The sequence below is a fragment of the Triturus cristatus genome, chromosome 2_2, assembly GCF_964204655.1.
Source record: "Triturus cristatus chromosome 2_2, aTriCri1.1, whole genome shotgun sequence".
In the NCBI taxonomy this organism is placed as follows: Eukaryota; Metazoa; Chordata; class Amphibia; order Caudata; family Salamandridae; genus Triturus; species Triturus cristatus.
In genome coordinates, this window is record NC_140582.1 from 119,062,216 (window position 1) to 119,086,820 (window position 24,605).

At 46.6% G+C, this 24,605-nt stretch overlaps 1 protein-coding gene across 1 annotated transcript in view; it reads right to left on the bottom strand.

Annotated features, from left to right (window-relative positions):
• TBC1D2 (TBC1 domain family member 2) overlaps positions 1-24,605 on the bottom strand; it is a 416,182-nt gene that overhangs the window by 215,815 nt on the left and 175,762 nt on the right. Inside the window, exon 6 of the mRNA XM_085641125.1 lies at positions 23,444-23,652. Within this exon, the coding sequence (XP_085497251.1) occupies positions 23,444-23,652 (209 nt within the window). The remainder of the gene's footprint in view (positions 1-23,443; positions 23,653-24,605) is intronic.

A 24,605-nucleotide genomic window follows, 5' to 3' on the forward strand; every position in this document is an offset into this window, starting at 1 on the left:
GGGCACCCCGGGACACTGCAGGAGCTGGCCCTGGGGGGTGGCGGTCCCCAGGGCCATGGAGGGCTCCAGGAGGGGGGCCGTGCGGGGGTGGCGGTCCCGGGGCATGTGGGGGGGGCTCGAGCCCCTCCACACAGGTTCTATGTTTTTAAAAAAAACAAGCCCCGGGGGTGGCGGTCCCCGGGGCTGTGGGGGGAGCCATGTGCCCCCCGCAAATAATGAATGAACGCTCCGGGGGTGGCGGTCCCTGGGTCTTGGGGGGCCCTTAGAGGCTCCCCACGCATTTACAATTAGCCCCAGGGGGTGGCAGTCCCTGGGGCTGCGGGGGCACTGTGTGCCCCCCGCAAATAATGAATGAAAGCCCTGGGGGTGGCGGTCCCCGGGACTGCGGAGGGATTTGGGCCTCCCCACACTTTTTTTTTCACTGCCCCGGGGACCTGGCCCACCCAGGGGCTTCAATCCAACGAAGCGCGGGAGCCCGCGCTTCGTTCTTTAAAAATGTTCTCTATTCCGGATTCGCGCACCCAGCGCGAATTCGGACGATTAAAAAAAATAATGCTTTTTTGGGCCCTGAGGGTCCTTGTGGTACCCCCTGAGCAGGCCTAGGAGGTCAGGTTGTTTCTACCCTGCCCCCTTTTCTTGTTTTTCGCGTTTCTATTTATCTTTTCTTGTGCTTCGGTTACCGAGGCACAAGATTGCTACCAACACTACCTGGTTTGGAGTGTTGATAGCCAATTAGAATAAAGCTCGTGGTCGGGAGGGTCCGTGGATCCTCCGTGCCTCTAAATATCAAAACTTTTATTTTTTGATTTTCTCTGCACCTACTGAACGGATTTACACCATTTAAAAAAAAGGTCTCTTTCTGAACCAAGGGCTACCTTTGTGCCAAATTTGGTGTAATTCCGTTCAGCAGTTTCGGCTGTAACCGTGTCTAAAGTTTCCTATGGGAAATTGATTTTCCGACATCTATTTTTTAAAATTTCTCAGGAACTACTGAACGGATTTACACCATTTAAAAAAAAGGTCTCTTTCTGAACCAAGGGCTACCTTTTTGCCAAAGTTGGTGTAATTCCGCTCAGCAGTTTGGGCTGTAGCCGTTTCTAAAGTTTCCTACGGGAATTAACATGGAGAAAACACGTTTTGGGACCCCCCGTTTTTCTCGGCCCCCGCATGCCGAATCACCCCGAAACATTCAAGATATGAGCTGACCAGAGGGTGGACAGTTGAGTGTGGGGGATGGTAGATAGGGTGTGCCACGAGGGGACTGAATAAAAATGATTTCCCCTTTTTCTATGTTGACAACACCCTCAACTAGGATATGTATCCCCACCCTCTCACAGGCAGGACAGTAGACATGTGTCTTTGAATGAGCAATTGTCCGCCTTTTGTTCTCAGTGTAAATGCAGGACTGGTTTAATTTCAGGCTGGCACACATAATTTATTGATGTTTGTCTTGTGATCATTGGTTCGCTGTATATACATTTTTCACAAATAACGTTTGGTATTATGCATGTGTTGTATATATTGTCTCAAAAGAAATGGTTCTAAATCACGCATATAAATGTGTTGCCATTGTGTGATTTACTAATGTGGTGTTTCCTTTTAAAAGACATGTTCAATTGATTTATGAATGTCTTTTTGAATTATCAAAATTAAGCACAATAAATGCTTAAAAACCTCAGAATTAGTGGTCTCAGGTTGATTTATCAAGCAGGAGCGAAGAAAAAAGGGGGGGGTCCCAAAACATGTTTTCTCCATGCAATTTCCCATTGGGGTTTTAGACACGACTACAGCCCGAATCGATGAACGAAATTACACTAAATTTGGCAGAAAGCTAGATCTTTTTGTAATTTGGTGTAAATCCGCTCTAGTTTTTAATTTATTAAAAAAATATATATCTATGTATATCTAGAGATGCGGAGGGTCCGCGGATCCAACAGATCTTATGCTGATATCCACATCAACCAGGAAGTGGTAGCAGCCATCTTGGAACATGGTACTCAGCCTGAGTCCCTAGAAAAATGCAATAAAACCACAAGGGGGCATGGTAGGTATACCATGACCCCCTAGGCCTGTTGGTGGGGTCTCAGAAAGACCCCGCATAGGGCCAAAAATGTTTTTTTTTTACATTTTTGCCACAATTCGTGAAGGATCCGTGGCTAAATACAAAAACAAAAACAAGCTCAGTCTTCCGTGCTTGCTTTTTTAATGCCCCCAGGGTGGGCCAGCTCCGAGAGAAACAATCTACATAGATGAGGGGAGGTGGGCACATGAGGCCCCCATCCCAGGCTGACTTTGGTTCTGGTGACCCCATTCCTAGGCAAACACAAGGAGATGATGGATGGCGTGCTGAAACTTTTCAAACACTCACCCCCAGTCACAGATCTGGGTTGAATCCATCATCATTCTTTAGCTCACTTTGCTACCCCAGTTCAGACACAGCAATATGCAAATCAGTCTTGACCCAGTGCCTCATGGGAACAGTCTAGCCCGAACTGCCAAGCCATGTCTTGCCTGGACCGGAAACATGCATCCTGGGACTGGTTTTGGGATAACAGCCCTCTTCAGCCAGGCTAGCTTGAATCCAGTGGCACATTGAGCAAGGGACCCACGTCTGGGCATACTCTGCCAACTTAGTGCAAACAAAGCAAACACAAGGAGATGATGGACGGAGTGCTGAAACTCAATGAACCCATTCCTAGGATCTGGACAATTATAAGTAGGGGAAGGGGGCCGATTTTAGCCTCAAGGACCCCATCACCGGGGCCTTGCCTTTAACTTAAACTGGGAGGGGGCATGCGGCCCCCCTCCCGGGCCGATTTTGGCCCCAGAGACCCCATCCCCTAGGGTCTGGCCATACTTAAAAAGGGGGAAGGGGCACGTAGCTCCCCTCTTCGGGCCGATTTCAGCCCTGGGGACCTTATACCCCGAGACCTCGCCGTACTAGTATTGGCAAGGGGGGCTGCACAGTTCCCTCCCTAGGCTGATTGTGGCCCTGGGGGCTCCATCCATCAGAGCCTGGCCGCAATTTAAAAAAGGAAGGGGCCACGCAGCCCCCCTCCCAGAGCCATTTATGACCCTGGGGACCCCATCCATACTTTGTCGGCTCTTACTATGTCAAGTGATGACCACTCCCAGGACAATGCGGTTTCCCTGCCTGCACTGGCATGGGCAGGGACACCTGTGTTTACTTTCACTTGGCGGGAGCAATTTCAAAACTCCTGCCAAGCGAGTGCAAACACTAAGTACGCTCACTGGGAGCAGACTTTTCATGTTTCCCTGCCCACACTGTAGCGGGCAGGGAAACAGATGAGAAAATTGCTTCCACCCGCAGAGAGCAGCATTTTTAGCTGCTCCCTGTGGGCGGGAGCAATGCCGTCTCCTGCTGGAGGTGGGGTGCTGGGTGGAGCCATGGGGTTCTCTTGGCTACCCCGTGGCCCCTAACCATAGTACTGTGGGTGTTCTGGTTGGGCACCAGGGCACCCAACCATTGTTGGCCGGGCCCTGGGGGGTGGGATAGGCCCAGGGAGGGAGCCGCATGGTCCCCCTTTCCCTTTGGATATTGAATGGGCTCCAGGGTGCAATTCCCCACTGGTGAAATTGGCCCGGGAAGGGGGGCTGTGTATCCCCCGCATAAAATAGTGGTGAGCCCCAAGGGATGAGGTCCACAGGGCCAAAAATAGCCCAGGGAAGGGGGGGCATGTACCTCTTTCCCCTAAAAAAATGCACTGGGCCTTTGGGGATGGGGTGGCCTAGCAGGCTGCATGTCCTCTCCTCATTAAATATAGTGCAGGTCCCTGGAGGATGGGGTCCCTGGGGCTGAATTCGACCTGGAGAGAGGGCTGTGTACCCCTGTCCTCCTGAAATATTTTGCTGGGCCCCCGTCCCCTAAAATATATATTGGGCCCTGGGGGATGGGGTCCTTGGGGCCAAAAACAGCCCAGAGAGGAAGCCTGTGGGCTGGCTGTCTTTAGGGGGTTGGCTGCATGCCCTGCAGCCAACCCACCAGCTGCGCACAGTGGAAGGCCAAGTGCGGTGTGAGGTTTGCAGCATGTGGCCAACCTCCAGCTGCACACGGCCAAAGGTCATGCGCAGCGTGGGGTTGGCTGCATGGGGAGGATGGCAGCAGGCCGTGCATGACGGTGGTTGGATTAATGTATGTTAATTAAATATTACTTTACATTTAAAAAAGTCCAGAAATTCATTGAAAAAACACAAAGGTTACAGGGATGTTATAGTGAGGAAATAGCATTAAAAACGTAACAATTCACGAACAAAAAAAGGTTAAAGGGACCTTATATTTAGGATACAGAATAAAACCTTAGAAATTTGCTAAAAAATAAAGGTTACAGAGACGCTATAGTTAGGTTCAGATTTTACACCTATAAAAGGAGTAGTTTCTTTTCTGTAACTCCAGTTCTGTAGTAGGGGTATCTCTGTTATAGTCATAATCTAGTGAATAGTCCCGCCCATGTGCGCGGACCCCGGAGCAATAAAAAATAATCTCTAAAAGGTGACAAATCATGCAGACCTGCATACACCTTTAAGAGAGAATTTAATTTAAAGACAGATAATGCAGCCTATACCCACAGGCTACACTGTCCAGTACTTCAACTAGAATTCCACCAAAATCCACAAACAGCACTGCCTGTCCAGTTTTTCTCCCCATAGGAAAAAACCCTGCCTCTACCAGCAAAAGCCTCTGGAATGATAGAGAGGAAGGAGTGGACAGACAAGCCCCATAGGCTGCCATTATGTGGCTTGGAACAGGATACTGTGCCTTTAAGAAAACTTTCCAGTTTTCCAGAACTTTCCCCAGTATCCCAGAATGCCCAGCAGGTCCCATTTACTTTCAGTTCTTTTTGAAGGCGTAGCACGCCAGACCTGTAGCATTCTCCATATGAATAAGTATCTCTCCACCGGGGAGGAGGGCGGGCGCTTATGACTATAACAGAGATACCCCTACTACAGAACTGGAGTTACAGAAAAGAAACTACTCCTTCTGTAGTAGGGGATCTCTGTGTATAGTCATAATCTAGTGAATAGAATGGCAAGCCCATCCCCACACAACAAAAGCGGTGGAGAACACATAAGACACAACCACTACTGTGCGAACAAATTTCGCAGCGAAGCCTGCCCAACCTGAGCATCTGCCCTGGCATCCGAGTCCAGACAGTAATGCGCAGCAAAGGTATGGGCCGACTTCCAAGTGGCCGCCTTACAGATTTCCGCAATCGGAACATTACGCAGCAAAGCCGTCGTGGCAGCTTTGCCCCTGGTGGAATGAGCCTTAGGTTTACCCCCTAAGGTCTTATTAGCCTTTTGATAACACAACTGTATGCAGGACACAATCCACCGAGAGATGGACTGCTTAGAGGTCGCAAGACCAGTCCTGACTGAGCCATAATTAACAAACAATTGGTCAGACCTACGAATATCCTTGGTCTTATCCAGATAAAATTTCAACACCCTTCGGACATCCAGGGAATGGAGAGCCCTTTCCGCTGGTGAAGAGGGATTCTGAAAGAACGTAGGTAAAGTTATGGTCTGATTGACATGAAAGTCAGAGATAACCTTAGGAAGGAACTTAGGGTGAGTACGCATCACAACCTTAGCAGCATGAAACACAGTATAAGGTTCTTGACAACATAATGCCTGAAGTTCACTCACCCTGCGGGCCGATGTAATGGCCACTAGGAACGCCGCCTTCCAGGATAGGTGCTGCAATGAAGCCTTGTGAATAGGTTCAAAAGGCTCTCTCATCAGTCTGGACAGCACCACAATCAAGTCCCAAGAAGGCGAGGGAAGTCTGACAGGAGGGAACACCTTCTTCAAGCCTTCCAAAAAATCCTTGACCACAGGAATCTGAAAGAAGGACGTCTGTGAAGGGCACTTCCTGTAAGCAGTCAAAGCAGCCAGATGAACCTTAATGGAATGGAAATTAAGGCCAGACTGCGCCAGATGCAAAAGGTATGGAAGGATGACATCTTCCTTACATGTTGTCGGATCAAAGTTCTTGGACTTACACCAGATACAGAACCTCTTCCACTTGTAAGCATAGGATGTCCTAGTGGAAGGTCGCTTAGACTCCTTCAGAATGTCCATACAATCGTCTGGTAGATTCAGATGACCGTATTGCACTATTTCAGGAGCCATGCCGCCAAACTCAAGGACGAGAGGTTGGGGTGCACCATCCGCCCCCCGAACTTCGTGAGAAGGTCCGGCCTGCACGGCAACCGCATGTGAGGAAGGAGAGACCGGTGAAGAAGGTCCGTGAACCACCACTGCCTGGGCCACTCCGGGGCGATCAGGATCATCCGCGCCCTGGACTGGGACAGCTTGATGAGCACCGCCGGAATCAGGGGAATGGGTGGAAAAGCGTACAGAAAGCTGTTCGACCAATCGATCCATAGCGCATTCCCCAGCGTCCCCCGCTGGTAGTACCTGGATGCGAAGTCTCGGCATTTGCTGTTTTCGGCGGTGGCGAACAGATCTACGTCTGGAGTCCCCCACCTTGCGAAGACTTCTCCTAGTACTTCGTCGTTTATGACCCATTCGTGGTTTTCCTGAATCAGCCTGCTCAAGGCGTCCGCCTGAGCATTCTGCACCCCTGGCAGATGCGTGGCCGTGATCGTCAATCCTCGGGCCAGCAGCCAGCGCCAGATCGCCTGCGCCTCCTGCGACAGAGTGCGCGATCTCGACCCCCCTTGCTTGTTGAGGTAATACATCGTGGTTGTATTGTCCGTCTGTATCAGCAGCGAGTTGGTCTGGAAGGACGGAAGGAAAGCCTTCAGTGCCAGGAAGACAGCTCTGAGTTCCAGGAAATTGATGTGGTACGTCGATTCCAAAGGAGACCACTTCCCCTGAATCTGCAGGTCCCCGGAATGCGCACCCCAGCCCTGGAGAGAAGCATCCGTCACCACATTCGTCGTGGGAATGTCCTTGTGGAAGGGAACCCCCTTGAGGAGGTTTTCCGCCGAACACCACCACTTCAGAGACTGACGAGCATGTAGAGACAGTCGGATCTTGTCGTCCCAAGAGCCTGTCTTCTGATCCCACTGATCCTCCAAGCACTCCTGCAGTGGTCGCATCTGTAGACGTGCGTGCGGAGTGAGGAAGATACAGGAGGCCATCGATCCCAGTAGAGACGACACCTTCCTCACAGTCGTCGATGGAGCAGTCCTGAGGTCCTGAGCCTTCCGAAGGAGTGATAACCGTCTCTCCTCCGAAGGAGACACGCTTGCTGACCGCGTATCTATGGAGGCCCCCAGGTACTGTATGCACTGTACCGGAGATGGGACCGATTTGGACATGTTGACGTGTAACCCCAGCTTGTTCAAGAGCTCGCACGTCCAACGGAAGTGTTCTTGCGCTTCCTCGAAGGATGACGCCTTGATCAGCCAATCGTCCAGATACGGGTAGACAAACACCTTGTTCCTCCGCAGGTGTGCCGCCACCACCGCCATGCACTTCGAAAAAGTCCTGGGAGCAGACTTTAGCCCGAATGGCAGTACTGTGTATTGATAGTGATTGGCGCCGACTTGGAATCGCAGGAACTTCCTGTGCTTCTGTGCTATGGGCACATGGAAGTACGCATCCTGTAGATCTATGGCACAGAGCCAGTCTCCCCGTTGCAGCTGAGGGTAAATCTGGTGCAACGATAGCATGCGAAACTTTTCTCTGCGAATCCACTTGTTTGCTTGTCGCAAATCCAGAATGGGCCTGAACTCGTTCTTGTCCTTCTTGCGAACGAGGAAGAACCGAGAGTACAGACCTCTTCCCCTTTGAGACAAAGGTACTTCTTCTACCGCCTTTTTTCTCAACAAGATGTCTGCCTCCGCCTGGAGCTCCCTCAGCTGGAAGCGAGAGCTGACCGGCGGAATCGCTGGAGGCGGGCTGATGAACCGAAGACTGTATCCATTGCAAACAATATTCAGCACCCACTTGTCCTGAGTAATTTTTCTCCACTCTGCCGGAAAAAATCGAATGCTTCCCCCCACTGGAGTGGGTAACGGTTGAGGGGGAAGTAACAGCTCAGGGCCGAGACCCGGCCGGGCCCTTGTTTGTGGTAGTAGCCTGCTGGCCACCTCTACCCCTCTGGCGCTTCTGGAAGGGCTTGCGGAACTGCTGCTGTTGTGGCTGCTGCTGTCCCGAGCCCTGCCCACGCCCTCGGCCCGACGACCCGAACCTCCTCTGGAACGGTCGTTTCTTTTTCTCTGCCTTCTCTAACCCGACGGCCGTCAGGGTTTCAGCTTCAGCCTTCATGCGGGCCATTTCATCGTCCGCATGCTTCCCGAACAGGGTTTCCCCCGAGAAGGGCAGGTTGGCCACTCTCTGCTGCGCCTCCGGCTTGAGGGACGTCAGGCGCAACCAGGAATGGCGCCGCTGGTGGACGCCATGACAGTAGGCGTGGGCGGCCAATAGCGATATATCCGCTGCTGCGCTGATCGTTTGGTTAGAAACCAGCATGCCTTCGCGCACCGTCTCCAAGAAGTCCTCCTTCTTGTCTCGTGGCAGGAGGTCCGCATATTGCTGCAGGGATTCCCACAGGGCCCAGTCGTAACGGCCCAACAACGCCCCTGCACTCGCCGCCTTCATCGTGGTGGCAGCGGTACCACACACCTTCCTGCCCGCAGAGTCCAGCCAGCGGCTTTCCTTGTCCGGTGGCACCGTGGAGGCCGGGGCGGTCGCATGTTGTTTTCTCGCCGCCGTCACGATAACCGAATCCGGGTTCGGGTCCCCTCTCAAGAATGACGGATCCGACTCCGGGGCCCTATATTTCTTCATGAGCCTGGACGGAGCGGCCTTCGCTGTTGCGGGAGTGAGGAACAGTTCCAAAGCTGGTTCCACCAGTCCAGGCACGAGAGGCAGGAGGGGGCGAGACAAGTGTCTTTTATGAAGCGTCTCAAATATCACGGACGTCGTGGGTGTTGGAACCGTCACCGTGATATTCAGCTTCGCAGCCCCTCGCAACAGCACCTCCTGGAACGAGACCAAGTCGTCCACCGGCTACACCCTAGTCCCCGGGGAGTCCGACAGCGTCGGGGAAAGGTCCCTGTCCGAGGAGCGCGACCTGGACCTATACCTTCTGCGGCGTCGTCTAGAGTCTGACGAGGATCGCCCTCGGCTCCGCGATCGTCGCCTCCTGTGAGAGCGGGAGCGCGACCTCTTCGGCTTAGGCCTGTCCGCCGGTCTCGCTGGTCCAGGCGACCGTGGGCGTCGTGGCTTCGGGGTCCCTTGCGGCGGAGTCGGGTACCGTGGAAGGGAAACCGACCTCGGGGGGACCGGCGGCGGCACCGCAGGACTGCTTGGCAGCAACAGAGGCCGGGGTGGCGGAGACAGAGTCCGCGGCCGCGGAGGAGGCGGTGGAGGAAGTGGAGACGGTGGTGGAGGAGGTGGCGGTGGTGGTGGTGGTGGTGGAGGAGGAGGCGGTGGCAGAGGTGGGAGAGGAGGAGGCGACGGAGACCTCCGAGGCGGGGTATACACCACTGAGTACACCGATCCCGGCGACTCTCTCTTCCTCGACGTCGACGTGTGCCTCGACGTCGACCTGTGCCTCGACGGCGATCTTCTCGGCGTCGATCTCCTCCTCGGCGTCGACTTATGTCTCGACGGCGACCTTCGCCTCGACGGCGACCTCCGCCTCGACGGCGACCTCCGCCTCGACGGCGACCTCCGCCTCGACGGCGACCTTCGCCTCGACGACGACCTCCGCCTCGACGGCGACCTCCGCCTCGACGGCGACCTCCTCGCCTCGACGGCGACCTTCGCCTCGACGGTGATCTTCGCCTCGACGGCGATCTTCGCTTTCTCGACGTCGATCTCCTTCTCTTCATCGACGGCGAGCTGCGATCCCTCGACGCCGAACGCCGACGCCGGGCCTTCTCTCGACGTCTACCGCTGGACGCAGTCGAAGACGGCGTCGTCGCCGACGACGCCGATGTAGTCGACGGCGGCCTATTCAGGTCCCTCGACGGCGATCGTCGACGCTGTTTCTCCCCAGAGCCCTGGGGAGACGGCGAACAGACGGTGGTCATCCTCCTCGACGTCGCCGTCGACGCCCTCGACGTCGACGGGGAGCGGGAGCGCTTACTGGTCTTCCTGCCCCTGGGGAGCCCCCCAGAGGCCTCAGCATGGGCCAAATCAGCCCCTCCAGACCCACCTGGTGCCTTCAGTCTTCGCTCCTCCAGAGCTTGAAGCCTGCTCTTCATCCTGTCCCTCAGGGTTCTTGCTGAAAACGAGTGGCAGATGGTACAGCTTTCAGGCACGTGGGACTGGGGAAGGCAAGCTATGCACACCTCGTGTGGGTCAGTTTTAGCCTTCTTTCGACCACATTCCGGGCACTTGTCGAACAAGCCAGGCATGTTGACAGTACCAGCTACTAAACACAAGAAAAAGTGACAAAAATTGCCAAAATCTCAATGAAAAACCTTGAAAAAGGTAGAGCTCAATGCTCCAGGGTCCTGCTAGCAGGAGCCGGAAAAAAGAACTGAAAGTAAATGGGACCTGCTGGGCATTCTGGGATACTGGGGAAAGTTCTGGAAAACTGGAAAGTTTTCTTAAAGGCACAGTATCCTGTTCCAAGCCACATAATGGCAGCCTATGGGGCTTGTCTGTCCACTCCTTCCTCTCTATCATTCCAGAGGCTTTTGCTGGTAGAGGCAGGGTTTTTTCCTATGGGGAGAAAAACTGGACAGGCAGTGCTGTTTGTGGATTTTGGTGGAATTCTAGTTGAAGTACTGGACAGTGTAGCCTGTGGGTATAGGCTGCATTATCTGTCTTTAAATTAAATTCTCTCTTAAAGGTGTATGCAGGTCTGCATGATTTGTCACCTTTTAGAGATTATTTTTTATTGCTCCGGGGTCCGCGCACATGGGCGGGACTATTCACTAGATTATGACTATACACAGAGATCCCCTACTACAGAACCATAGATATTGAGCAGTTATATGTTATCTCAAGAAACTATAACTTGTGCCCCAAGGTAACTATGGTCCTTGCCATGAAATGCTAATTACCCCACATATTACATCAGTCATGACATATTCTACGACTTCATTGATAATATCATTGCAACATTTATAATAAAATTATGGATGAGAAAACAGTGCATGGTGGGGACGTGAGTTAAAGTTACCTTAGGGCCAGAAAGGCCAGGGAGGGGAGCCATGCAGCACCCTCCCCTTTATAATGTACAGCAGCCTGGGGGGATAAGGACCCCAGGGCCTAATAAGGCTCAGGGAGGGGGCCATGCGGCCCTCCTCCCCCTTTTAAAAAAATGGATGGCCCCCAGGTATATGGTCCCCAGGGCCTAATAAGGCTTAGGAAGGGGAGCCATGCAGCTCTCCTCGCCCTTTTAACTAAACGGATGTCCCTGAAGGATGGGCTTCCCAGGGCTAAAGGAAGCTCAAGGAAGGTGGCCGTGTGCCCTCCCCTTTTAAAAGTGGACTGCCTTGTTTAATTGTATATGACCCAGGGATACCGTCCTGGGGCATTTTAAGGCTCGGGGAGTGAGGCCACATGGTCCTACTCCCCTTTTTATTTGAACTGGCCCCAGGGATAGAGTCCTGTCGGCCAAATATGGGCCGGGAGGGGGCTGCATGCCTGAATGCCACCCTACACTGCGCACACCAAAGACTGTGCATGGTGTGGGGTTAGCAGCCTGCTGGGGTTTGGCCACAGGACCTGGTGGCAGGCTAAGCCCTGTGGCCAAGCCCATGCTGAGTGCAACAAAAGGCTGTGTGCAGCATGGGTTTGGTTGCCGGGGTGGGGTTGGCTGCCTCTGAGTGGGTTGGCCACGGCCAGGCCCTGTAGCCAACCCCCTGCTGTGCAAGACCTGTGGGCAGGATGTGTGGCCAACCTCCCGCTGCACACTACCTAAGGCAATGCGCTGCAAGGGGTTGGCTTTACCTATGGTAATAAAATATTACTTTACATAACAAAAACCTTAGAAATTCACCAAATATAACAAAGGTCAAAGTAATGTTATAGTTAGGTATGATAAATATATCTGTATTTGTTTTTAAAAAACAACCTTAGAAATTCACTGGAAAAAAAGGTTAAAGTAACGTTGTAGTTATGTGAATGTGCCAGTGACAACATTAACGTTTTTAACACAAAAATAAATAATCAGAAATTCACCAGTTATAGTTAGTTAGTAGAGCTAAATATAATTGCGCCCGTGCCATGCACTGCTTAGGACCTCTCATATTACATCACTCAAGACATGTTCTATGATTTATGACATCACTAATGACATCTCAAATGACATCATTAACACTACTGATGACATCATCCAAACTTCTTTCGCACACATTGCTCAATAAACAGGTATGGCATTAGAGCTATGAAAGTAACTTCAAAATAGCTCAGAATAATATGAAGCATCATTAAAGTCATCACAGATACAACTCCTTTAAGTGTAGCAAGCATGCACTATGTGCAACACTGACCCTATACCATGCACTTCGCAGGTAGCCTAGTTTACATTAACAATCAACCACAGATATTTGGGAAACCCTCATTTCACACATTTTTCAATATGTATACAACTATTCAGGAAAAGCCATGTACCTCAAAATACTCAACGTCTGTTCCAAAATTAATGCCCTACCATGGACAGCTTTTATCTGTCCCAAACCCCTGACAGTCACCAAACCTACATTGAGAAATGAAGTTGATATGAGTTGAAAAAGTGGGTACTGTAAACAGTGTTCACTGTATGGAGAGACTTTACTCTGTACCACACTCAGATCCGAAAAATGTATTGTACAATTATTTAAAATCATTACAATTACATTTAAAAACAAATAAAAAGACTCAATACTCATCTCAGAATGAGCTGCAGTTCTTTTTGTGCCAAATAAGTCGTAAAACAATTAAATAGTCCCCGGGGTACTTATAGAGCACCCCTTACCACATCCTTGCATCTTCCATGTCTTATCTTCTTGTCCAGGTGCTTCTTGCTGTTTTTGAAACTGAGGAGTTACGCATTATCAATAGTACCCCTTTGTTATAAGGTGCTTTGTGCTGCTGCCTCCATTAGCATTAACATAGCCAATTGCCAAAGGGGCTTTCTGTAGGCTCTGATGGCTGTAGGGTGTCAGGGAGCTGTTGAATCAGGCCATTCTCTATGTGGCTTTTGAAGTCTGTTACTGCCTGGCATGGGATCGTGATCCTGATCCTCTTCTGTCTGTGACCTTGCAAATCGTTAACCTAAAAATATCCCTACGTCTACTATCTTCCTCGGATTTTCTATTCATGGTGATATTCCTGCTTGGCCTTGGGGTCTACAAAGCTGCCCTAGTCTATCTCTGTCTGTGTCGTGCAGATCTTTAACCTGGTCCTCATGCCTTCACTGTGGGGTTTTTAGGGTCTTTTTCTGCCGGTACAGGGGTGATGACTCCCCTGTGTGCAAATGCAAAAAAAAAAAGGAAAAAAAAAAAAAAGCCCTTTGTGCTACTGCATCAATGCCATACCTGAATGGTTTTTGCAGATCTTTGGGGCCTAGGAGGGGGTCATTTACCCCCTTGTCATAAAGTGGGTTATACTTCTGCGTCAGTCTTTTAGCTGCATGACCTTTTAGGTCCTTAGCGCCTGTCTGGGTGTTGCGTGCTTAATCTTCCACAGCCTGCAGCATGTGGGTTGTTATTCTTAGAAATTTCAGGAAAGTAACTGACAGCTGTTTGGACTTTCAGACAGCACAGCATTGCTAACTCACAAGTTTGAATGTTTAATGCCTGCAGGAGGGCACGGGACCAAAATATCCTATGTCGGAGCAGCGGTTTACAGATGCAGATTATATGGGTTAGTGACTCAATGTTCCCTGCACACAGTCTATTAAGCCTGTTTTAGTCCTCTTCTCTTCTTCCACACAAATAGGGTTTGAGTGGGATCAGGTCAAATCCTAGTTTCATTAAACTTGTTTTCATTTCTTTGGACAGAGTTTGGGATAGGTAGATTGGTAGTGCTCCTCGGTCAGATAACTGGGAAGCTCAGTTACCATGGGCCTTTCCTTTCAACGTTTGCTTGTCTTGGTACCGGGATATTTTGCGTGCTTGAGGAGGAGTTTGGTTGTCTGTCTAGTTGGAAGGTAGATGTCCCAGATGCCATCCACTTCTAGATCACTCATTGAGCTGTCCAGATATCGATGCCAGTTCGATTCTCTTCCATTTATTACTGGCCACATCAGGTGTTATAATGTGCCACAAGGTGCCTGATTCAGTTTATAATAATAGGCTAGATATCTTGAATTTAATACAAGCTGTTTCAAGGTTAAATTAAATTCTAGTCATACCTGAGTGTATGTTGTGCCGTTTCATAAGGCAAAGAATTTCCGGTAGTTGCTAAACTGGCTCTGTCGAGCCATTTGGCCATTTTTCCATGGAACACAATTCCGCCATATGCAATGGTGGGTAGCAGTTTACTAGCCACTACCTTTAGTAGCGCTTGTGACTGAGGACCCTGGATGGATTTTTTCAACTTACAGAATACCCAGGTTAGAGAGTTGGTAGCTGCCTGATGTGAAGTAATCTGTAATGTGTGGCACCCCCGGCTATCCAACCACACGCCCAGCTATTTGTAGGAGTAGACGTGGTTTACGATTATCACTTTAGTTTTTGCAGTGTCGGTCATTAGTTTGTTTTCGTCACAGTACTTGGCTAAGGTGTTGAACAATCTATGTAGCCCTATTTGTGCCTGTTATAGTAACACAGCCTCATCAGCATACTGTAGGATCTGGATTTTGTGAGTGACCACTTTCGGAGGGAATGCTCTTGATTCTTCTAGGGCTTCCTTTAGGCCGGATAGGTATAGGTTGAACAGCAGGGAGCAAAAGAACAGCCTTGCCCTAGTCCCTTGTTGGTATGCACTTTTGTAGATGTCGTCCAGGCCAATGTCACTTTGACTTTTACCCATATGCCAGAGCATAGAGCTAATATAGCCTTTAAGAGCTGGGATAGGAGTCCCAACTTGTTTAGTTTGGCCCAAAGCTTACCCTATGAGACACTGTCAAAGGCTCCAGAAAAATTAACAAAGCCGATATCTAAGGATTTGTTTTTTGCAAGTATGGTTTCTTCAATCAGGTGGGAAATGCAAAGCAAATTGTCTTCAATGTGACACCCTTTCTAAAGGCCTTCTGACATGGTGGAATCAGCTTTTTCCCTTCAGCCAATTTATCCATTTCCTTACTTAACATATTTGCATTGCATTTTTCTTCTGTTTCCAGTAAAGCTATCATCCTGTAGTTCTCGGATTTGGGCGATCCCCTTTTTTGTGAATTGGCACTAGGATTGAGCCTCTTCAGTTATCCATGATTGATTTGCCTAGGAGGTAAGACTAGAACATAGGTGTTATCACCTCAGCTCATTTTTTGGTGATCTTTTAAATATGGCTGCTGGAATATCATTAGGTGTGGGTGCCCCAATTGCACGCAGTGAGGTAAACACATTTTCAATTTGGGTTGTAGATATGCTTAGCGTTTGCTTACATGCCTCTTTGCCAACATTTTCAGGTTGTTTAGGTGGGCCTCCCACTGTGCTGGGGAGATGCTTAGAACCCCTTTTTTGGGAGTGGCACATCATCCATGTCCAGAACTTTTTTGATTATTGGAACTTGTGACCTCGGTTATTTGTGCCCATTTGTTGGTTTCTTCCTCCTGCCTTTTTGCGAATAGCAGTTTTCGATATGATCTTCTTTGCTCATTGGTTTTATTTCTGGTGAGCTTGTTGTCATTTTTGCTGCAGCATTTTTCCCTCAAGGCCTTGTTTAGTAATAACTTCATTTTACTTATTTCCTTGTAGATCTTCATTGGCTGTGCATTGATTCCACCCTGACTGCAGCTGGATATTGTGCATTCAAATTCAAACTTTTGGAAGAGTTGAGCCCATGCGCACCATGGATCATCATTTTTTCTGAACACCTACCACTCTGTTTTGGTGGAGGTCTGGCATTTTTTCTGTTGCCAGGTTAACACCTCCTAGTTACTAGTGACCCATTTCAATCTTTTGAAGGATTCTAGACCTTCTGGTTTCCTGATGTGCTGCTGTTTAGAGTGGCGCTCAGTCAGAAGATTCAGACTGCATTTTAGCATCGAATGGTCACTGGCTATCGAAGGGAGCACCTCAAATGAGATCACAATGGGCTATTGATATCCACATGTAGTCCAGGATTGCTAACCTACTAGATGATACGTGTGTGTAGGCCACCGGTGAATCAGTTGGAAGGCTGCCATTTAAGAGGCGTAAGCCCATGTTGTTAAGCGCTGTGCTGACTTCTGTCCCGTGCTTATCCAGTCTTCGGAATTGGGAGTTGATCTCTGGTATATTCCATGTCTGATCGTCTAATTTCTGCCATCTGTTGTTAGTTTCTATGGTCATTAAGTTGGCATTAAAATCTCCCATAAGTATCCATAGCGAATCCATGTGGGATGCTTTGGGGTCTCTCAGTGCCAGGAGAAGTGAGGCCAATTTTGTTCTCACGTTTGCATTTTTGCAAAATGCGGATATACTGCCTATAGTCCATGGCTCGCCTCGTAGTTGATTGGTTGTGGTGCTGCACATGATGCAAATCATGACATAATCGCCCTTCCCTACAGCCAGTGAGGACACTGATGCTGTTAGTTGATTCTTCACGTAGCTGGAGACAACACCCCAAGGCGTGACCTCCCGCTGTTGATGGAGTAGCGGGGACTTGATACACCAAGGTCTAAAGGTGGTAAAGATCATAATACCTGCAGCCTTCACACTGTGGTGAAAACTTTACAGATAGCCCATCTTCTGAAGCAAAAGAAGCACAGGTACATAGATTACTACTCGGTGCACAGTCACATCAACTTGACATGATCAGACAATTGTGCCAGACTACTGAGATTTGTATAGAGAAAGCTCAGCTCTAAATTAGTGTGTCTTTGGTGACATGGAGTAATCTGGTATACTAAGAGCCCGAACATTGTTGACCACTTCGGCTGTTTATCATCATGATGGCTTATGCCTTCTGTTTACAGAAAGCCATAGCTTCATTCATTATTAATTGTACTAATTTTTCTTCTAATCTCCCTTTAAATACCAATCATCACTCCGCATTTTACTTCATTACACTGAGGTGTGTCCATCCTTTCGCAGTTAAGTACTACTCTCTTGTAATTCAGCAAATTTCTTGGTGCATGCCCATCACTTGATGCAGGACCAATACGAAGTTCCTCAAAGCTTATATTTTTAAATATATTAATATTTACGGCATGTATTTAAATTCTAGTATACTGACGTAAGTGACAAAGAATTTCATATTTATGAATTTGACATATTTATACTGCTTTTTCTTTAGTTATTCACGTTATCGTGTAGGGACATGCAATGATTGTGTAATAATACTCAACTGCTTCAGGTGTAACAGAGTTAGAAATTATAAGTAGCCCTGGAGTCCCAAACTCTTTATTTACAGCTATGGGGCTCTCTGTTGTGCCTCTGTGGTAACTCAATATGGGGCTCTATGTTGTGCCTCTGTGGTAACTCAACAGGCTCCCTACATTGTTTCCTTTCATAGTTGACTGGAAATGAAGTTACTTAACTCAAGGTAAGACTCAAGCCAGTGCTTCTGTGTGTTGGTGTACTGCTTGAAAATCCCTGCAGGGCTTCTTGGATCATTCTAATGTGGAAGGGGTGCGGTATAACGTATCAAGGAACTTGTAGAGCAAGTAAGCAGGAAGTATTTTCTTCTTTACTTGTGACTTTCCTGCCTAGTTCCATTAAGATCCATTTTGCTCTATCTGTAGTTCTGAGAGTATGCCTTTTTGAAATTCCCTGTGAGAATCTACTTCTAATTTTCTCTTTTTGACTTGCTCAATATTTTCTTTTTTTGGGAGGTCAGTAACAAGGCAACCTGCTCCTAATTTTCTCACTTTGACTCACCAAATGTGTTTTCTTTTGGAGTAGACCTTTCACATGATTACCCTGTCAAGTGTCTGTTACTCGCCAAAAGAGAACTAGACTCTCAAGTGCTATGTATACACCAAAAGTGGTGCTCCTTTTATTATGTCCCTTCCACATACTCAATCAGTATCTATTTGCACCCTGTTTAAGAGTCAAAGAAACGTTTATGACTTCTAAAAAAGGATTAGTATGTAAGAAAAAGCATTTTAACTGTTGCAAATGCTAGACTGACGGACTTGCAACTGGTAACAAGCTTACTACATGTGGCTCTCAGAGTTTAATACATATCAGCAATGAAATATGTGGCGGTAACGTGGTCTGCCCATTAGTAAAACATCTCATCACAAAAGGGCCTGAAATTTAAGTCTGGTTTCACGCATACTGTGGCAGAAATATCACACCTTTTCCTCTTTCTTCTCATTTAACTAATTCATTCATTCATCATCATCAAGCTTTATTTGGCCAGAAAAACCATAAAAGTACAAGAAAAAACACAGTTTAAAACCATCGGATCACAATAAAATCATACAAATATCAATGGTTCCCCACATTTAAAAGAAAAGTAAGAATACTTAAAGAAATATTTTAAAATCCCTGTGAATTACAAAATTTCATGATAGCTTTTTTGGCTCAAATATAAAAGTCCTTACAAACTCATAACCTTGAGCTAAGGCGCATATCTCCTTCTCAGCTTCAGTGCTTGGGTAATAAAATTTGAGACTGAGCAGCATATGGCTTTGGACTCCAAGCGCTAGAGGAAACACAAACCCTCCAAGTGATTATTAAAAAATCTCCCTCTTAAAATTGGGCACAGAAACCTTAACCTGAGAGAGGAGTATAGCATGCAAAAGAGCATTAAGTGCATCGTTGATTGATGTGATTTCCCATCACACGGGCAGTAAGGTAGTAATGGAAACCAGGTACCTGGCAATGGGAAAGCCACCAAAACGTGAGTCTTGTTCCCACGTTACCTAGTCAGGTAGAACCTTAACTCAGGTTCATTTACCCAGGTCAAATAGGGTTCCATACTTTTAGATGTAGAGAGTGGCACGTATGACTGAACCATGACCAGGTCTAGTACATTCATGAGACTAGCTTCCTCACTATATGCAATATATTTTTCTTTTATTAAATTCTTTGCATTTAGGGGTATTTTATCTGGTTCTACAAAAAAGTCCCTCAGTCCCAGGGCACGATAAGTGTTCCTGATGTGCTTGATCCACAGTATTGCAATCATATTACTCTGCACAAGGCAATCTTTTATTATATTATGTGTGAAGCCCAGCTCCTGTGTGTTTATTAAAACACAGGGCCTGGAGACAAGGGGCGGTTTTCATTGAAGCTGGATAGCAACATTCATCATCAAATGTCCGCATGCCTAAATAATATTCAAACTTCGATGCTCTGTAATTCTCTATCCCTCAAATCTCTCAAACATAACTTTTATTCTGTCCATCACTGCTCTGTTTGGTCCAGGCTTTTCCACCTTTCCCATTATAACTCTTATCTCTTCGTGTAATTGGTTAGGAATCTACTTCGGATCTCCTCTCTATTTACTACAGTTGCTCATATCTCTTGTTTGCTTTGTTTAAATATTCTAAATAATCATCCTTTTCTCAGCTTATGTTTCCTGAAGCTACTTCCCCAAATATACAAACTTCTCCAAATGTTCATTTGTCCATCTACCAATTCTACTTCATCCTTTTTTCTACTTTATACCCCTGTTCAATTTTCCTCTGTCTCTAATGTGTCTTCCTATCTGACTTTTTCTGCTCTACAGTCTGTGCTTCTGTTTTTGATGGGTGGTAATCAAATTGTTATGCCCTGCAAATCAAGCGCGTCCACTGAGGTTCCTCTTCTTGCTTCCTGGCCCCCCGTCTACACCCTTACATTTTAGCTTGTTTTCTCACTGCCCCAAATATGGTCATAAATATGCGCTCTATTCACTCTTCTGCTCCACAAGATTTTAAAATTGTCTGTCCTTGACATACCCGAAGTAAACTTGAATTTCAACACCATTTCTTTCCCGTAATAAGTCCTATGCCTCTGTACTATTTTTATCATTCTTAGTTAAGTGTTTTGCTATAGAGTACTATATAAATAATTTGATAAGTAAATAATCTTAGCCATTAGACCTTATGGACCCTTCCACCCAATGTGTGACACATGTAATGTGTTTAATAGAGTGTTGATATGTATCTAATACATAGCAATATTCTGCATGTGTCTCCACCTAATATGTAAATCTTCATCAATGGATCCCTCAACATGAATAGACCCTGTGTTAGGTTGTCTTCATGAGCGTTCTTAATGCCTGTTGTTTATTTCCTACCAGCACATATTCAGATTCGAAGAGGCGAGACTTCTGGTTATCTTTTAAAACCATTGAGCTGTCTCTGGGGGATCATCACCATACTGTTGGGTGGGTGTAAGCACCACAATCCCACAGTTAGTGCAATCATGCATGTGCCTGTTCAAGTGTTGTCATGCACAGAGTGTTCTTTGGAGAACTACAAGACGGGGACCTCAAACTTACTCATCTCAAAGTTCAATCCATTATCAATGGTTAGGATGGCCTCTCCAAGAAATATCAGACCTGGTGCACCTCACTCACCTTGCTCTGCTTCTCTTTAAGTTGCTGCACAGTGCCAGCATGCAAGAACTCAATCCTGCAGTTATATTGAGCAGCAGAATCCTCTTTTCGGTGCTTCCGATGCCTCTTTAAGCTTCAATCTCTCCATCTTTGGCCACATTGCCAGTCCAGTTGGAGGAAGAGGGACAACAACTCTCAACAACTCTGTTGTAGATCAGGCTACATTTTAGTGATGCACTGTACCAGGGAAAATTCAATACATGTCTTTCATAGGTTGTCATGTAGAGCATTGCTTGCTGGGAGTTTTTCACTGCCCTGCTATACTTACAAAAGCCTAACTGTGATTTGGTGACCAACCTGTGCGCTGGCAACACTTAAGCCCTGCCTGCAGCCCTATAAATGCCTACATCTTTTAGTCAGCGCAAAAGGTGCGAGGGTTGTACTTTAAATACAGGTTCCATTTCATATGGTGAACCTCTCACCAGTCTCTTACTGACCTAACCTCATGCCCCTGATCAGGTTGTCTCCCAACCTAGGGGTAAGCTAGTTTGATTTATCCAGTGTTTTTTTTATTGTGCAAGTACATGTATTGTCAATCAGTTAACTGTTTTACGTGGATTTTTCCTGTAATAAGAAAATAAAAAAATAGTATTACAAAAATAAAAACACCATATTAGTTACTTGACCACAGTAAGTAGTCATTACTGACTTTAGTACTTCCAGTTTCTTACACACACTATTAGAACTTCAACCTACCTCTTTTCCATAATAATTAGTTTATAAAGTGTGCATCATCCTCAAATTCTTCTTCAGTGAGATTTGAGAGATTCATTCATAAATGTTGATTTCCAACACAGATACCCCATTCAGTACTAGAAAGATAGAGTTGCTCATAACACAGTCCACATGTGTAAAAGTAATGATAGTGGTGACCTTGATCCAATGTTTAATTTGCACAGGAGTCCAGGACTGAGATCCTAGCTGATCTCAATTACCACACTGTGTAGTCCTAAACAAATCACTTTACTTCTGTTTTATTTTCCTTCACTGGCAAAATCTGGAGCACAGGTGGTTCCTTTCAATGAAAGAGTACTTCAAACATACTCCTCCTTCATATACGCATAAATGATCTACAGTTCTGCGCCATATGTAATTATTACATTCCTTACATTTAAAGTGCACATCCCAAATTGAATTATCTCTTGAATCACTCATGCAAAACCACTTGTGCCTGTACTGATTTGGAACAGCTTTAAATATTTTATTTTAGATTTTCATCAACTGCATAAAATAAGCACATACATTCATCAATCCTACCTCCTTAACAACACATTACTTAGAACGGGGGTTTGGGAGCATACTTTGAGCTTAAGTGAAAATATATGACTGGGCTCAGATCATGTATTTTGTCAATGAAATGAAAATACTTTGGGACGTCTTTATGAGCTTAGGCTGTGGGGAGTTGTGTCACTAACCTGAATAGAGTATGTACTCCCAAATCTAAAATCTACTCTTTAGGCACACAGCGGACATGTCCTACATGTCTACTCCCTGTGATCAACAAGCTTAGTCCACACTACATTGAGTTCTTACTTTCACATATGTAAACCAACATTGACTGTGTTTTCCCTTAGCCTAGTTGCTGAAGCTGCTACTCTCATTCTCACATAATAGCACAACAGATGCCCCCCATCTTCAGCCACCATCAATGCCATCTGTCCAGCAGAAGACTTTTGATAGACAGCTTGTGCAAGACTATCTGCTTCTCTAGGCTCTTACCTTTGCCAGCCAACTCACTAAACCTACAAATCATATTTGCTGCTTCTTTTAACGGCAATACTGCACACAAATTCCATCAGATGGTGGGACGGTCAGCATTCACCTAATAATGCCCTCTTACATGAAGAAGACTACTTAAGCTAAAACGAATTGGCACACATACATATCTTTTCCAATTCACAAAATGTCTGAGTCTATATTATATATAGGGAGCACTACTCTGCTCTGCGATGCGGCATGCATTTAACAGTATCTGCCAGGTTCATACTGGCTCAATATACGCTATCACAATTAATCTGCTGCCCCCAGGTCTACTGTCAACTCGCCCCTGCCATAGTGGCAGTGTGTAGGTAAAAGGCAGATTCACAGTTTATCATCGGTCCGCCTTTCACTATGACGGCAGCAATGCGGGCTTAGATTCCCCTGCTGGTGGGTGCAGTGAGTGACTGCATTTGCCTGCAGGGGGGTGTCTAGGGGTCCAGAGGAGCCCCTCTCCCCTTTTTCATGGATCGCACTGTGGGTGGGAGTGGGAGGTGCAAGGGAACACCTCTTTTTGGTGCACAATCTGTGTGCCTCCTGATAGCTTCTTTGCTTCTACATCTGAATCTATGTTATGACATGGGAGGAGAGGCAACGTTTTTCCTTATTTGCATGGGGTCATATCTCATCCAAATAAGGGAATGCACACTTTAGATCTTGCCTGAGTTACATGTCCACAGGGATGATTTGCATTATAGAAGAATCTGTCACTCCTCCTTCAGTGCCAAAAAAACCCAGGGGAGCAAAAAAGGAGGAACCCACAACCATAGTGCTCCAAAGACACCTTTGATAATGAAGTCAAAGACCCGTACTACTATATGTGTATTGCATTAGGGATATCCGCTTGCCATCAAGGGTCTTTCTCACCAAATAGACATTCTTTTAAAACTGGTCAGTTAGTAACTTTGTTGAATTACTACTCACATCCTTGCGAAAATTCGAAAGTCCATTCTTTCTAAGGTCACATCAGCAAGGAACATACAAGTTTCAATATCCTTATACACCAACCTTCTCTGCGTTCTTTGAACTCCCTTAAAAACGTTATTAAGTACTAACACAGAACTGAACTGAGAATCTTCAGTGGATTAACAGACGGTATGGTTCTTACCCTTTGGGACTTGAGTTCTTCGGAGAGAGTAGAGACTTGCTGCTGCAGACTGGTCGTCTTGTCTTGTGGGATTCTCTCCTGGGATATCGCTTCAAGAAAAGGGTTCATAGCACCATTCAGCCTCATAGCCTTCCTGGCACGGCTGAATGAGGGTGACAACTTCGGAGCAAAGGCCTTCACAACGTCCTCCTGTCTTTGATCCCACACAGCTAAGGAAGATAATGTAAAATACACCCGATAAATAGAGTGAATTAATATAATGTCAGTGAAAATAATAGATGTTATTAAAGTCAGACAGCTATGAAACTCACATAAATTCCTTGATCATAGGTGAACAACATATAGAAACTGAGGAGGAGACAAATGCCATCTTGTTAGGGTCTTGTTACTGCACTATCTACCGACAGCAACTCTCCATTTAGCCAATGTAAAAATGGCTTCCAGTGTAAAAAAAACAAAAAACACAGTTTTAGCATTGCTAGCAATCACCAATAGGGGTTCTAGAACGTTGCTTTGCTTTATGATGTCAGAATGGGTTTTGAGATCTATTATGACATCATTTACCGGATGCTCATTTTGAAAAGCAACTACAAACTCTATCCAGAGCCAACCAAAGTTTTCGTGGCTACAGAATCTTGCATCTCTACATGCATTTTCAAAAACTCTGGTAAAAAGGAATGTGGGTTGTAGTGCATTTGCACATAAGATGACAATGCACATGAAATGTTGCCATTATCGTTCGTTAAATTGTATCTGAAATTTGATGGGTACAAGTGGACAGACAGAAAAAAGTTGTGGATTTTCCACTATCGTATGTTCAGTTTACTATTGGACGACTATGCAACCACTGAAACAGAATGCCAATTAAACGATTGTATTCGCCTTTTATTTTTTGCACAGAAGCACACTAAAAGGTGAAGTAGAACTACATAGTCTATGGATTTTTTTGATTTGAGAAGAAGCACTAATTTTTTTCTACTGACCAAGCACAGAAAAATTACTTGATTTCAAATTCTATCAAACTTACTGAAACCCTTATCTGTGTTTAATGTAAGATTTAGAAAATGGGGGTGTGTTTTTATTTCATAAGGTCACCTTCCCCCCTTTAAAGCCGTTCAACAGCTGCTACTAAAATGACAAACACCCCCCAAAATTACTTCGT